Source organism: Barbus barbus (genome assembly GCF_936440315.1).
Source record: "Barbus barbus genome assembly, chromosome: 28".
Taxonomy (NCBI): Eukaryota; Metazoa; Chordata; class Actinopteri; order Cypriniformes; family Cyprinidae; genus Barbus; species Barbus barbus.
This window is the reverse complement of record NC_136756.1, coordinates 7,312,187-7,326,293: the sequence shown is the minus strand read 5'-3', so window position 1 is coordinate 7,326,293 and position 14,107 is coordinate 7,312,187. Positions and strand designations below refer to the sequence as shown.

At 42.9% G+C, this 14,107-nt stretch overlaps 1 protein-coding gene across 2 annotated transcripts in view; it reads left to right on the top strand.

The window, feature by feature from the left end:
* bin3 (bridging integrator 3) overlaps window positions 1-14,107 on the top strand; it is a 61,806-nt gene that overhangs the window by 11,255 nt on the left and 36,444 nt on the right. Inside the window, exons 3-4 of one of the 2 annotated variants that reach the window (XM_079382513.1) lie at window positions 1,565-1,605; window positions 10,717-10,778. In XM_079382513.1, coding sequence (XP_079238639.1) covers window positions 1,565-1,605; window positions 10,717-10,778 — 103 coding nt within the window. The remainder of the gene's footprint in view (window positions 1-1,564; window positions 1,606-10,716; window positions 10,779-14,107) is intronic. The other variant, XM_079382514.1, reaches the window with a different exon arrangement.

The following is a 14,107-nucleotide window of genomic DNA, read 5'->3' as shown; positions in this document are numbered from 1 at the left end:
GACAAAGGCATAAGACTGTGTGCTTAATGCCTTTAATGATGGAAAGAGCTATAATCCCTTGAAGCAATGCAAAAGACACAATCAAAATACAAATTATGTAGAAATAAAAAACTAGTATAGGGACCCATTCTCACTATTAAGTAGTTGCTTATTAGCATGCCTATTATTAACATATTGGCTGTTTGTTAGTACTTGTAAAGCAAATATTCTGCATGACAATATTTTACATCCCTAACCCTACCCAATACCTAAACTTAACAACTACCTTACTAACTTTTAATAAGTATCAAATTAGGAGTTTACTGAGGCAAAAGTCATAGTTAATGGCGGAAATTGGACCTCAAAATAAAGTGTGACCTAAAAATGTTGATTATGGGATCATGGGAAATGTAGTTTTTCCACCTGGAAATCTGCTGTTAAACACAATTATTTCAAGTTGAAATGATATGGCTGATGGCTTCAACAAAATCATATACCATCGATTAACAACCCCGTAGCTCACAGTAGGTCTGTCTTTTAAAGGTTGAAAGTGTATTGTTAAAAATCAATTCCGCTATGGAGAAAATGAATGGGATTTTTACTGTTGTACAGCATTTACATACTTGCTATACTAGAGAGTATACGTTCATGGAGACTTGAGGATGTGATCTTTTGAGTTGATTCTGTATGCAAACATCTACAATGTTTGTACAAACCCTCTAGCATGGGCACGAGGAGTTTTCTCAGGCACACGCCACTCACATTCTCTCCAGCAAATGTCTAGTTTTCTAGTCCATTTGACTCCAGTGCTGTGGTCTGTGATTGAGTCATTGTTTGAATAGATCAACTGTGAGTTCATAAGCGCCTCTCTGTTGTGGACACCGTACACTTGTGTGTCCGTGAGTGGGTGTCCTGATCTCTTCCTCGTTTTGGGGAGGTCAATCAACATCATTTTAAAAAAGAATTATTTTCCCCCATCACCTCGTTTCTTTACTCGCCTCCTTTCCTGTTACACCACACTTCCATGGTCACCCATGAGTGGGCAGGCTACAGGCTGGAGACACGGCTCTAAACGGGATACCGACTGCCTGCCTTCCCAAATATTGTTTATTTACAGACTTTGCCCACCGAACCACAGGACAGGAACCCCTACTGCTGCAATTATGGCATCATTAACCCCCTACACACAGCGGTAGGGTGGCATGGACGCAAGCTAATGTGGCAACAGAAGGCCACTGCAATAATTACAGGACCTCCTGCAACTGCTGATTTCCAAATTAAAGATTCTGCTTGTTCTGTTTTCTTAATCCTTTTTTTTTTCCATTTGATCTCATTGGCGTTCTTCAAAGATCTCGCCTAATAGCTAAAACGTCCCAAACTGATATCCAGCTCGCTTTTTTCCTCTATTGGCTTTAGGTTTTTTGACTCGCTCTTCGGTTCTTCAGTCCTGTAGATCCTGTTTTTATGATTACACACCCAAGAGAGCTTGTAGAAAACTAGAGCAGTTTGCCCACACACTTCTTTAAAGAGACTTTCTATCCATTCTTCTCATATCTCTTTACATGTCTCGTTCATTTCTCCACAGGTTGAAAGGGACTTTGAGCGGGAATATGAGAAGCTGCAAAAGTAAGTTGACGTGTCCGATGTCATTGCTTTTATTTTTATTCGATGTGTTCTGTTGCCCACAGAGCTTTGAATGTTTCTGAGTATCATTAGTTCGCCTCAAATTGCCCAGCAGAAGACGACAGCAAGCACTCAAATATTTGTTTTCCCAACAAGAGCAAGCCCAAGTAGTACATCGATTTTAAAAATAGATCAGCATCAGATTTGAAACCTTTTGATTTGATCAAAACCATGGCGCCAGTCTAGGTGTTCCAAAGGATTGCGACGTTGTCGACGAGACCCTGATGCATCATTTGTTTCTCCCCAATCATGACAAAAGTTAAGTGATTCTTGTATATGACACAATGGAAGCATGGTTACGGGGTTTTCAGAGCTCTAAATGAGAGGTTGACTGAAATACCTCTAGCCTTAATCCATATGCATTTTCATGCATAGACCTGTTCCTACCTAGCCAGTACACTTCAGGACTGTATAGACCACGTAAGCCTTGGGTTTTGATTAATGTGACTGGGTAAATCTCACAAAACCTCTCAAGAACATATCTAGGTCATATTTCACCCCCAAATGAAAAAGAAATGCATATATTTACTATACAATATATGCAATATATATATGGGTAATTGACAATTAAAAATTTGACTATATATATATATATATATATATATATATATATAGAGAGAGAGAGAGAGAGCAATTATGCAATATTTAAAGTGAAAGATTATTTAAACATTTTCTTCATTTTTTTTTACTGGTAATAATAAATCAAAATGAACATTTGTATAAACAAATTTAATTTTAAATATTACAGGAAAAAGCATCACAGTAATGTGAATTTAATGTTAAATTCCCATGAAATAATGTCTCTGTGTGTGTTTTCTCACTATTTTCACTTAAAAACTGCTAGTAAATTTCACAAACAATTACAATTAAACAGTAATATTGAATTAAACAATGTTGAATTAACAAACTGTATTTTCTTTTAAAACACTCAATATATTTACAACTTAGAAAAATATATTTTTTTACAATGTATGGCTTTGGAAAATGCATAAAATGTTGTACATTGTAGAAAGTAGTATTACAGACTATTTTATGCTGTCTTCATGGTTCCAATTTCCAAAGCAAAGATGGAAAAAGAGTGTGAGAAATGACCTTGATATTTGACCTTGTGATATACTTTCCCACACTCTTTATCTACCTTTTGCTTTTTTATTTTGCATATCATATTTATTTAACTGTGAGATCTGGACATGTTATTTTGAGATATTCACCCCAGCATTGTGGAGCCATTGAGTAGGACCAAACAGTTTTGTTGTGCATGCTTGTCAGATCCCTTGTCTTGTTGTATCAGGTCGGAGGTCATCTGTAGAGACGTATGTGCTTTCTAGTGCCTCGCCTAACTCTGTCACCTTAGTTTCGCTTGTGTAGGTGGAGTCCCGGTACAAAGAGTTAAAAGGCATATATCACACACGCAAGTGCTTGTGGTGTGGGCACGGACATGTAGGGGCCTGAACTCTTGTCTGAGAGGGCCGCTCCTTTGGTTTGATTGCTATCAGAATACCACAGATTACACAACATCACACACACCTCGAGTACGTGATGCCCGTTGTCTTCGTGAAACTCTTTTGTGGTCGTAGTACTAGAGCAGGGGTGGGGGGTGAAATGTACTTGGATCAGTGCACTACATTGTTCCATATTCATTGATTCATTCATTTAGATTTAAAATGTACTCCCCATCATGTTGTTCCAAACATATCACCTTCTTTCTTCTGTAGAACACAAATGAAGATATTTTGTAAATTGAGCTGGTTATTGTTTTCCATGCAGTTGCAATGACTGAAGACTAAAGGTCCATTCACACCATAGATAATAACTATAATGATATAGTCGTAAAAATCATTCTGAATGTAAAAGAATATCAGTCCACACTACAAATATTGTGATAATGGCACAGAGTAACAATATTATTGCTTGGAATCACTTTCACAACACATTTGTTTTCCCAAAATGATGAACAGTAAAAGCATTGAGATGAATCAGAATCAATCCTGCTTAAAAGAGCTCAAGCATTTAAAGCAGTGCGCTTAACATAAGCAGAATTTACTCGTGCTTTGTTGTGGACACTGATATACACTGCTGTTCAAATGTTTGGGATCAGTATGATTTTTGATGTTTTAATGCTCATCAATGCTGTATTTATTTGATCAAAAATACAGAAAAAAACAGTAATATTGTGAAATTATTGGAATTTCTAATATTGGTTTCTTATTTTAATATACTTTAAAATATAATTTATGTCTGTGACGCAGCGTTGAATTTTCATCAGCCATTACTCCAGTCTTCAATGTTACATGATCCTTCAAAAATCATTCATATGCTTATTTATTATCAGTGTTGAAACTGTTGTGATGCTTAATATTTTTTGGAACCTGTGATAGCTTTTTCTTTGATTCTTTTATGAATAAAGACTTACAAATTTATATAAATTTTTATCCATTTAACACATCCTTGCATAATAAAAGTATTAATTTCTTAAAAAAAAAAAAGATAGAAAAAATTTACTGACCCCAAACTTTTGAATAGTAGTGTGCATTGTACCACAAAATTTCTATTTTGATTAAATTACGTTCTTTTTAATTTAATATTCATCAAAAAGTCCTGGAAAAAGTAACATAGGTACCAAAAACATTGATTATAAATCAGCGTATTAGAATGATTTCTGAAGGATCATGCAATGCTGAAGGCTGGAGTAATGATGCTGAAAACTCACAGGAATAAATTATATTTTAAAGTATTGTAGCGGGCTGAAGAATCACACGACAGGTGAAGGTGCAATAAATGCCCCGGAGGGGGTGTTTATTAAACAAGAAAATGAGAGTGTGGGTGCTAACGGGTCCGGTGCTCCAAAACAGTGCAGCGTGTTCCGTCCCTTGGGCCGTGGGTGCTTGCCGTGCGACGGCGTGGTGCTGGAGGTGATGGGCCGACCGGTCTCTAGCTGCTATCTGTTGGGCAGACAAAGAGGGGACACAAGCGTTTCGTTGGGAGTCGTTGCTCGCTGTGACCGATCGGCCCGTGATGATTGCGGGCAGGTGTTCCTCCTCCGTTTCCAGGGCGACACTGATAGGTGCTCGGGACACTCCTCACACTCCCCTCCCCCCTAAGCGACGTCCTGGTCCTGCGAGAAGGGGGGAAGACGGGGAATGAGGTAGGGGTAACCCTTGACAGACCTACGAAAGCTGTCCACAGGCGCGAGAGTCCATCAGCGTTGGCATCTTCCCAGGTCTCCGAATGAACCACGACGTCGTCCAGGTAGGCGGCCGCATATTCCTGGTGGGGCCTCAGCAGGATATCCATCATCCTTTGGAACGTCGCGGGAGCCCTGTGAAGCCCGAAGGGGAGAACCCGGTACTGCCAGTGCCCAGATGGAGTGGAAAAGGCAGTTTTTGGCTTGGCTTGCTGCGACAAGGGTACCTGCCAATATCCCTTTGTGAGGTCCAGAGTGGAGATAAACCGGGCTCTCCCCAGACGATCCAGGAGTTCATCGACTCGTGGCATGGGGTAGCCATCGAACTCTGAGACCTCGTTGAGCCGACGGAGGGTGCCATCTGGTTTTGGGACTATTACGATAGGGCTGGACCAAGGGCTGCGGGAGGGCTCAATTACTCCTAACTTCACCATCTCCTGTACCTCCTCCTCAATGGCGTGTCGCCGAGCCTCCGGGATCCGGTAGGGACGCTGCCTGACGACGATCCCAGGTGGCGTGCGCACGTCATGCTCGAGGACGTTGGTCCGCCCGGGGAGTGGGGAGAACACATCCGAGAACTGACCGACCAGATGTTGAAGCTCCGTCTTCTGGGCGGCCGAGAGGTGGGAGCTGATATCCACAACCACGGGACTTGTGGCCGCCAACGCCGAGAGTTGGGTCCTAGTCCCGATCCAACGTTTCAGGAGATTGATGTGGTATAGTTGGGCTTCTTTCCTCCTTCCAGGTTGGTGCACGCGGTAGGTAACCGGCCCCACTCGCTCGGTGATGGTGTACGGACCTTGCCACTGGGCGAGGAACTTGCAGGCGGAGGTCGGGACTAGGACAAGCACGTGGTCTCCCGGCTGGAACTCCCGTGGTTGGGCCGCCCGATCATAGCGACGTTTTTGGGCTTCTTGGGCCTTGACGAGGTGCTCTTTGACGAGGGGCATCACTCTGTCAATCTTCTCCCTCATGTCCCGGACGTGCTCAATGGTGGACCGATGGGCTGCGGGCTGCTGCTCCCAGGCCTCTTTGGCAACGTCGAGCAGGCCACGGGGCTGACGGCCAAACAGGAGCTCAAAGGGAGTGAAACCGGTGGAGGCCTGGGGAACTTCTCGTATGCCGAAAAGGACATACGGAAGCATTTGGTCCCAATCACGGCGATCGTCAGCAGCCACGCGACGGAGCATCTGCTTCAACATCTGGTTGAATCTTTCGACCAGCCCATCGTTCTGCGGATGGTACACTGTAGTGCGCAGCTGTTTCACTTTGAGGAGGCGGCAAAGGTTGGCCATCATCCGGGACATGAAGGGGGTGCCCTGGTCGGTCAGGACCTCTTTGGGGATGCCGACCCGACTACAAAGCAGCAAGAGTTCCTGGGCAATCGCCTTCGAGGTGGCTTTCCGAAGGGGGATGGCTTCAGGGTAGCGGGTCGAATAATCCACGATGACCAGGATGTGCTCGTGGCCCCGGGCAGACTTAGGCAGCGGTCCCACCAGATCCATCCCTATCCGCTCGAAGGGCACCTCGATTATGGGCAGCGGAATCAATGGCGAGGGGGGAGGGGCCCGTGGCGCCGTCCGCTGGCACACGGGGCACGCCTGGCAAAACCGTTTCACGTCCGCCTCCAGACCGGGCCAGTGAAAACGGTCCCTTATCCGTTGGATGTATTCTGTGCCCCCAGGTGACCAGCCATCGGATGGGAGTGGGCCAGCTCCATTATCGACTCCGTCTTAGAACGAGGCGCCACCAAGAGTCGTACTTCCTCCCCCCTTCGCTGGGCAACGCAGTACAGCAGGCCATTCTGGACCACAAAGTGAGGGGTCGGGTGCGGTGGCGGTTGCGTTTCTTTGCCTTCAACCACCCTCACTTTGGCCCAGCAGTGTTTTCGTCCCCGATCGTCCCCGAGCTGCTCCTTTGCGAACGTTCCCCCTCTCCTGGCCTGTTGAAACACTTCATAGAAGAGGTTAGTGGACTGGGAGGGGGACTCACCATCTCTGGCGCTATCGGTTGTCATCAGGGCAGGTCGTCGCCGTCGGGCTGTGTAACGGCGGTGAGCAGTTGGTCGAACCCCGGCCAGTCCCGGCCGAGGAGGACGGGCACGGGTAGGTCTTTAACGACCCCCACCTCTACGGGCCAGGTGCCCGGGCTAGCCATGATGGAGATCTGTCGGGCTGGAACGTGGTGGGTGTCTCCGTGCACGCAGGTAATGGGAATCTGGGCCTTAGTGCCCGTCCTCGGGGGTAACACTGTTGGCTGGACTAAGCTCACCGCACTACCGGAGTCTAGCAAGGCCTGGTATGTTCGCCCGTTGATCTTCACTCTCGCCTGCGGGGCTTCTGGCGGCAGCTCCTGGTGGACAACGAAACCTGCCAGCCAGGTTCGGCCAGGCGAACGCGGGGGATCTGTGGGCATTGGCTCATCCTGAGCGCCGGGAACCGCGGGCCTGCCGACTGAGCATTGGGTGCCCTCCGGCGCGCGTCGCTCCTGGAATGCCCTCCGGGGAAAAGGCGGCGCTCGCTCCCCAGCCTCCCGTCGCTGTGTCGTTTCTGCCAGCTCGATGGCTTCCACTAGATCCCCGATGGTTTGCGGGTTCCGCATGCCGGCCTCTGCCGAAGAGAGCGGGGAAGGGCCCGGAGAAAACGGTCCACCATCACCCGCTCGGCCACTTGAGCGGCGCTAGGATCTCCAGATAATAACCAGTGCTGGGAGAGGCGGGAAAGTTCAGCAGCCTGGGCGCGGGCTGGCAACCGGCTATTATACTCCCAGGCGTGGAACAGTTGGGCTGCCGCAAGTTGGGACAAACCGACGCGGGCCAGGATCTCCTTCCGTAGTTCGTCGTAGGATTCCACTGAATCTGTTGGCAGCGAGAAGTAAGCCTGTTGCGGCTCTCCAGTCAATAGCGGCGCCAGGATCTGCGCCCACTCCTCCCTTGGCCAGTCTTCCCGCGTTGCGATGGCCTCGAACATCCGAAGGTAATGTTCAACATCATCGTGGGCAGTCATCTTCGGCAGGAGATGGGTGGCTTGAACTCGGGGGTCGGGCAGCGGAACCCGCTGGGCAGCAGAAACGCGCAGAGCAGCGATCTCACGCTCCGTCTCTCCCTGTCGAGCGGCCATGTGTTCAACAATTTGCTGTTGACGGATGCTCACTTCGGTGAGGTGCTTTAAAAACTCTTCCATGGCTGGGGAGTAGCTGCCGCCTGTGAGTGACTGGACGAAAAAAGAAAAAGAGGAAAAAATTTAGTTGGGGATGTCGTGACAATCGGTGATTCTTCAGCAATCTGCCAGCATTCTCCACCAGTGTAGCGGACTGAAGAATCACACGACAGGTGAAGGTGCAATAAATGCCCCGGAGGGGGTGTTTATTAAACAAGAAAATGGGAGTGTGGGTGCTAACGGGTCCGGTGCTCCAAAACAGTGCAGCGTGTTCCGTCCCTTGGGCCGTGGGTGCTTGCCGTGCGGCGGCGTGGTACTGGAGGTGATGGGCCAACCGGTCTCTAGCTGCTATCTGTTGGGCAGACAAAGAGGGGACACAAGCGTTAGTCACCATTCGTTGGGAGTCATTGCTCGCTGGCGTGTGTTGCAGAGAGGCTTTTGTAGCCCTCTGGTAACGAGCATCAGCTGTGACCGATCGGCCCGTGATGATTGCGGGCAGGTGTTCCTCCTCCATTTCCAGGGCGACGCTGATAGATGCTCGGGACACTCCTCACAGTATATTAAAATAGAAAGCTGTTATTTTAAATTGCAGTAATATTTCACAAAATTAGATTTTTTTTTTTTTTTGTATTTTTTATCAAATAGATACAGCCTTGATGAGCATATGAAAATTCTTAAAAAAAAAACAAAAAAAACATGAAAAATCTTAATGATCCCAAACCTTTAAACGGCAGTGTGTAGTTATCGTTATATTTATCATCCTTGGTGTGAACAGGCCTAAAAGCCATGAAGGCACCATAAAATAATCCATAATACAATTTTCTACCATGTACACTATTTTGTTAGTTTTCCATTGAAATCGAATTTAAATTGCGAATTGAAATCTCTCAGGTTTCATTAAAAATATCTTTCCGTAAATGTAATTTGTGTTTTGAAGATGAACATGAAGGTGAGCAAATGACAGAATTTTCCTTTTTAGGTGGACTATCCCTTTAAGAGCTAAAATCCCCTGGGTCATGTCCAAGAATATTCTTTACTAGTAAAATCCCTTTGTCTGGAGCGGCTCATTGCTTTATTAACATCGTCGTCGTGCATTTTGGCAAGAAAATTCACACTTTGTGCCAATAGGACTTACATGTAGTCATAGCCCCCCAAAGCATTGTCTGTTCTCCTGCCCCCCGTATTCCTCCGTCAGAATGTGGGGGTTTGGTGCTAATGTGTTGGCTTGTAACCTGCGCTAAGTCTAAATGCTATTCACATGTTAGGAGGTGGCGTGCTGCTAGCGTGTTCGCATGACAGCCGCCTGGAGCAGCTGGGCCAATGCTACTCTATTAGCACCTACCGTAATGGACCCTTTATCTCATCTTGTTAGGAGTCTCTCTTTCCATTTCTTGCCAGTTAACCATGATTCCCCACCTCCTCCTCCTCCTTTTTCTCTCTTCAATTGTTTTTTTTCTTCATTCTTTCGGCATCCTGATATAAAAGTGATATACTTTCCCACACCCTTTTCTTTCCACCTTTTTATTCTTCTTTTATGTCATACAGCCAAAAATAAAAAAATGAAATGACCAATTTCACCACCGTTTTCCCCAGATCTCCAGTTTCCTTAATTGCTGTGATAAGTGCGGTGTGAGGTGCCTCAAGGGAGTCCCCCAGTCCGTGTCTAATTTTCCACCTAATTGATTATAATGAACAGCTCCCCCATCAGTGCCGCAAACACACTTGTGTGAGCATGAGTCGGATGCAGTAGTGCAGTAATTGCAGTTGTTAACACCCCCAGCAGGTGTGAATGGATCAACACTGTGAAAGACCCTGTGAATGATCTCTTCTGCCTCTGAGGACACGTTACTGTTGTACAGAAACATGAATGGATACTCACAGATGAGCGTAGTAAAATAACTCGTTTTATCTCTTATTTAAATATATGAGCATTTGATGCTGAACCGCAATATATTGGACAATTTAGGATGGGCTTTTTACATTTTAGCAACTGCAAAGCGATGCCCTAGCAATCAAATTCCACAAAATAAGTACTTGCAATTATATTACATTTTTAAATACTTGTAATCAGACTGCAGTTCCTTTTTATTGATTACGTAGGTCTATTATTCACACAATAGCAATGAATTATTAATAAATTACTGATTCCTTAATTCTTCTTTTTTTTAATCTTTGAAATTTTACTTCTAAAATAGCCTAGTGCTTATATACATGCAGAAAGCCTTACAGTTTTGTGGACTTTCACACAAAAACCAGCCATTATTCAGGTGGCTATAATCAAAATTGAGAGGCCACACAGCAAATTGTTTCAATTTTAAGTGTTTTCAAAAAAAATGTGTTTGAATTAATTATTAGCTTTTCATTAAACTCTCAAACCCACTGCAGTTCCTTCATGAACCCCAGTTTAAGAAACCTTGACGTAATGTGACATTTAATAAACTTAATGTTGTTGATCACAACGAATGTAAAAATGTATTTCTCTTTGAATCTTCATATCGATATGGTACAAGATTATTTAAGTCAATGTGATAATGAGTTAAATCAAAAGCAATCTAAAAAATAATCAAAAACTAGTCAGATTTTCGTCGTGTAATTTGCAATCAGGCTTTAAACTCTACTGTCACTTTTGACAAACTGAAGGTGTCTAAATTTGAAAGAAAGAAAAAATGTTAACCTTGAAAATAAGTTAATTGCACTTTTTATTTGTTTTAGGTTGGAAGAGCAGACAAAGAAGCTGCATAAAGACATGAAGAAAAGCACAGAGGCTGATTTAGGTTTGTGATGATTCCCTCTCCTCTCTGCTAATGTTGACTCTAAATATAACCGCTGTAATGTCAAATTGAAGCTATATACTGTTGTAAACTGGTAAAATCAATATAAAGCTTCCATCAACACTAGATCTGCATTGAGCTGTCACATGTTTCACTTTTGTATTATTTCCTCTGATAATAACAGAAATGTGTGGAATTCAGTTTACATTAAACATTTTTAAATATGTATTACAGAGCTGAAAGAACTACACTTTGGGTCACTGACATCATTTTTAAAGTAATGACCTGCATCTAATAAAGCAATGTTTGTTGCACAATGCTGATTAACAGAAAATCATTTAAATTGTGCTTACAGTAATGCTTTTCTATGTGGATGATGCAATTTCAAATCTGAACAGATTGTAAACCACTAGTCATCATACCCTTGCTGACTTTGTAAATAATTACAGAAGAAAAACTGTGCATCATACACCAAATAACTGAGGATCATACACGTCCAGACTTTTCAAGTCGTTCCAAACACCACAAACTCACGCAGAAGCATGTGCCTCAGATGAAAACACGTGACAAATGAAAACAATATGCGTTCTAAAATCAGTTCAAACTCCCAAACATGTTTACTGTCCTCTGACTGGATGGAAGCGTAAATAAATAAATAAATAGCCTGAAGGAAAAAAATTAAATGTCTATTTTCTGTGAAATCTATCAACTCTGGTTCTGCAGACGGTCTCTGACTTTTTCCAACTATAGTGTCGGCGCATCCAGACTGAAAATCAGGGCATGTAGTGTATTCCAGCCCTTAAACGGTGCTTTACAGACATTTATGTCATGTCCCTTTCTGGTATCTTTGCGCACATTGTGTGAAAGTTGCCAAATTGCGTCTGCTAAATGACAAAAAGTAAAAAGTAAAGAGTGAATTAGTTTCTACTCTTCTGAAACACGAGGATTTGAAATGGAGAGAATTGTGACGTCACAATTTCCCCTTAACATGCGTCATCGGCGTATGCAATCAACGAGCCATGTTCTGAACATCTCATGTCTGTCCATCAATCACAAAATGTTGAACACTGTAAAACCTTAAGTTTTTACTATAAGTTAAGAAAACTCAAAACATTTGAGTAAACAAACTAAATTTTTTTTTAAGTTAGTAGAGCTTGACATTTTTATGGCAAGATTTTTATTGCCAAAAAAAAAGTCGCAAAACTGAAGTTGAGCCCCTGATGTCACATGGACTGTTTTACCGATGTATTTTCTACGTTTCTGGATATGGGAACATTTCAGTTGCATTGCTGTCTATGGAGTGTCAGATAGCTCTCCGATTTCATCACAAATATCTTAGTTTGTGTTCTAAAGATGAACGAAGGTCTTATGGGTTTGGAACGACATGAGGGTGAGTAATTAATGACAGAATTTTAATTTTGTGGTGAACTAACCTTTTAACTCATTTAATTGAATTAATTTCACTGTTCGGTTTTACAGTGAGGAAAACCATCAAACTCAGATGTTGTTCTGTCAGTGGATGTAAAGAAACTGCACCTCCAAACACTTGATCTGAGCATTAGAAATGCATTATTTTTAATGATGTGACTGAAAGATAAAGTTTTGGTTTGCTCTTCACATTTCACAGTTGGCCGTTTTGTAAAGTAATTTAAACATGCTGCTGTTTTTAAAAAAGTACGGCAGTGCCAAGCATATGCAGGCAAGTACTTTTATTTTTAATCTTACAGCGTGTTTGTGATAACAAACCAGCGTTTAAGGTTAAGACAAGAAGTGTTTCATTGTTTGAGTGTTACTAATAAAATCGCATACCTGCGTACATGCAGCATGTTTCATAATATGACAAGTAATAATAGCACTATATACTGAAAATTAAGCAATTAAGCAAGCAAAAGCAATTACCACGTTAAAGCTGTTACAATCATTGTGGCTGAGTGGTTTCAGTGTCTTTAAAACATAAATGGCTCTATCACAGCGCTTGCCATCTCGAGTATCAAAACACACAACTATTTTCCTGTTTAATACGGTCTAAAGCTGCTTTGACACAATCTGTATTGTAAAAAGCACTATATAAATAAGCTTGATTTGACTTGGTTGGATACGGTGCAATGAAGTTAGCCAATCACAGCAGTGTGCGTTTGCTTTCTTTGCAAGAGGTAAGACCCCCTCAAGTTGGGAGTGAAAATTAAGATGGAAGGTGCTTATTTGAACAAGTATTGAATATTTTTGGTGCAAAAACGCTTGGTAAACTTTATAAACCTGAGAAACATGGTATAAAAATCTGAAACTGCATTTCATGACCCCTTTGTGGCCTGTGGCTTTTGATGTTTCAGAATTAGTCAGACATGAGTCAAGAATTATTTTCTGTGGTATTATGGATCAAATGTCTGTCTGTACTGATATTGTAATATTCCTTGGAATGTGCCAAAATATTTATGCCAGTGTCAACCAGTAACTACCGATTTCCACAGAATTGTAATATAATTTTCTGTGGGATTTCCATGTGTGATTATCTGCGCCACACAGCTGAGCTGCACGTGCTGCAGCAGTCCTCCACCACATGGAGGCACATCAGTGGTCAAACGTGCATCCTTTATCAACAGACATAGACCAAAAGTTCAAAATATTTAGCCCCATAATATCGAAATGCTTTCTGTGCTGTTGGCAGGTCAGAAATCTTTCAAATCCAGGCAAAACACCTGCGAAAGAACAAAGATTTGTAGAGCCGCTTCACAAGTTTGTTCCGTGCATGTTGGAAAGGGTCGTTAGAGAGTTGACGGAGATGATGAATATTCACTAAAGAGCTCTGATCGTGTACTGATGCCTCAATAGTGCCAACGCCAATTACAGTCCGTCGCCTTCCCTGCCAGAGCTGCTTAAATTCAGAATGCTGATCAGATGAGCACGTCAGCGTCAATCCAGATCAGACGCACACCAGGCAGGAAGCCAGATAAAACATCCACTCCTCTACACCCCACAGCCCAAACACAGGAAAGACTTGATTTACTTGAGCTAATTGGGGCAAAGTCAAGAAAGAAGGGGAAAGTTTCTTAATTTCGGGCCCCCTATGCTGGATATGGATGTCTTCCAATTTAAATTGGAAGAAATATGTATTCATAAAATTATTCATGTAGTAAATATAATTTTACTTGTATTATTGTAGTTATTTTAATTGTTGTTTTTGTAGTTGTCGTCATTATTTTTAGTATTATCATTTGTGTATTATTCATATATCCATTATCAAAACCGCTTGTCCTATGTACAGTCACAGGAATGGCGTTTTTTTTTATTATTATTATTATTATTATTATTAGTGTTAGTGTTATGCATCCATC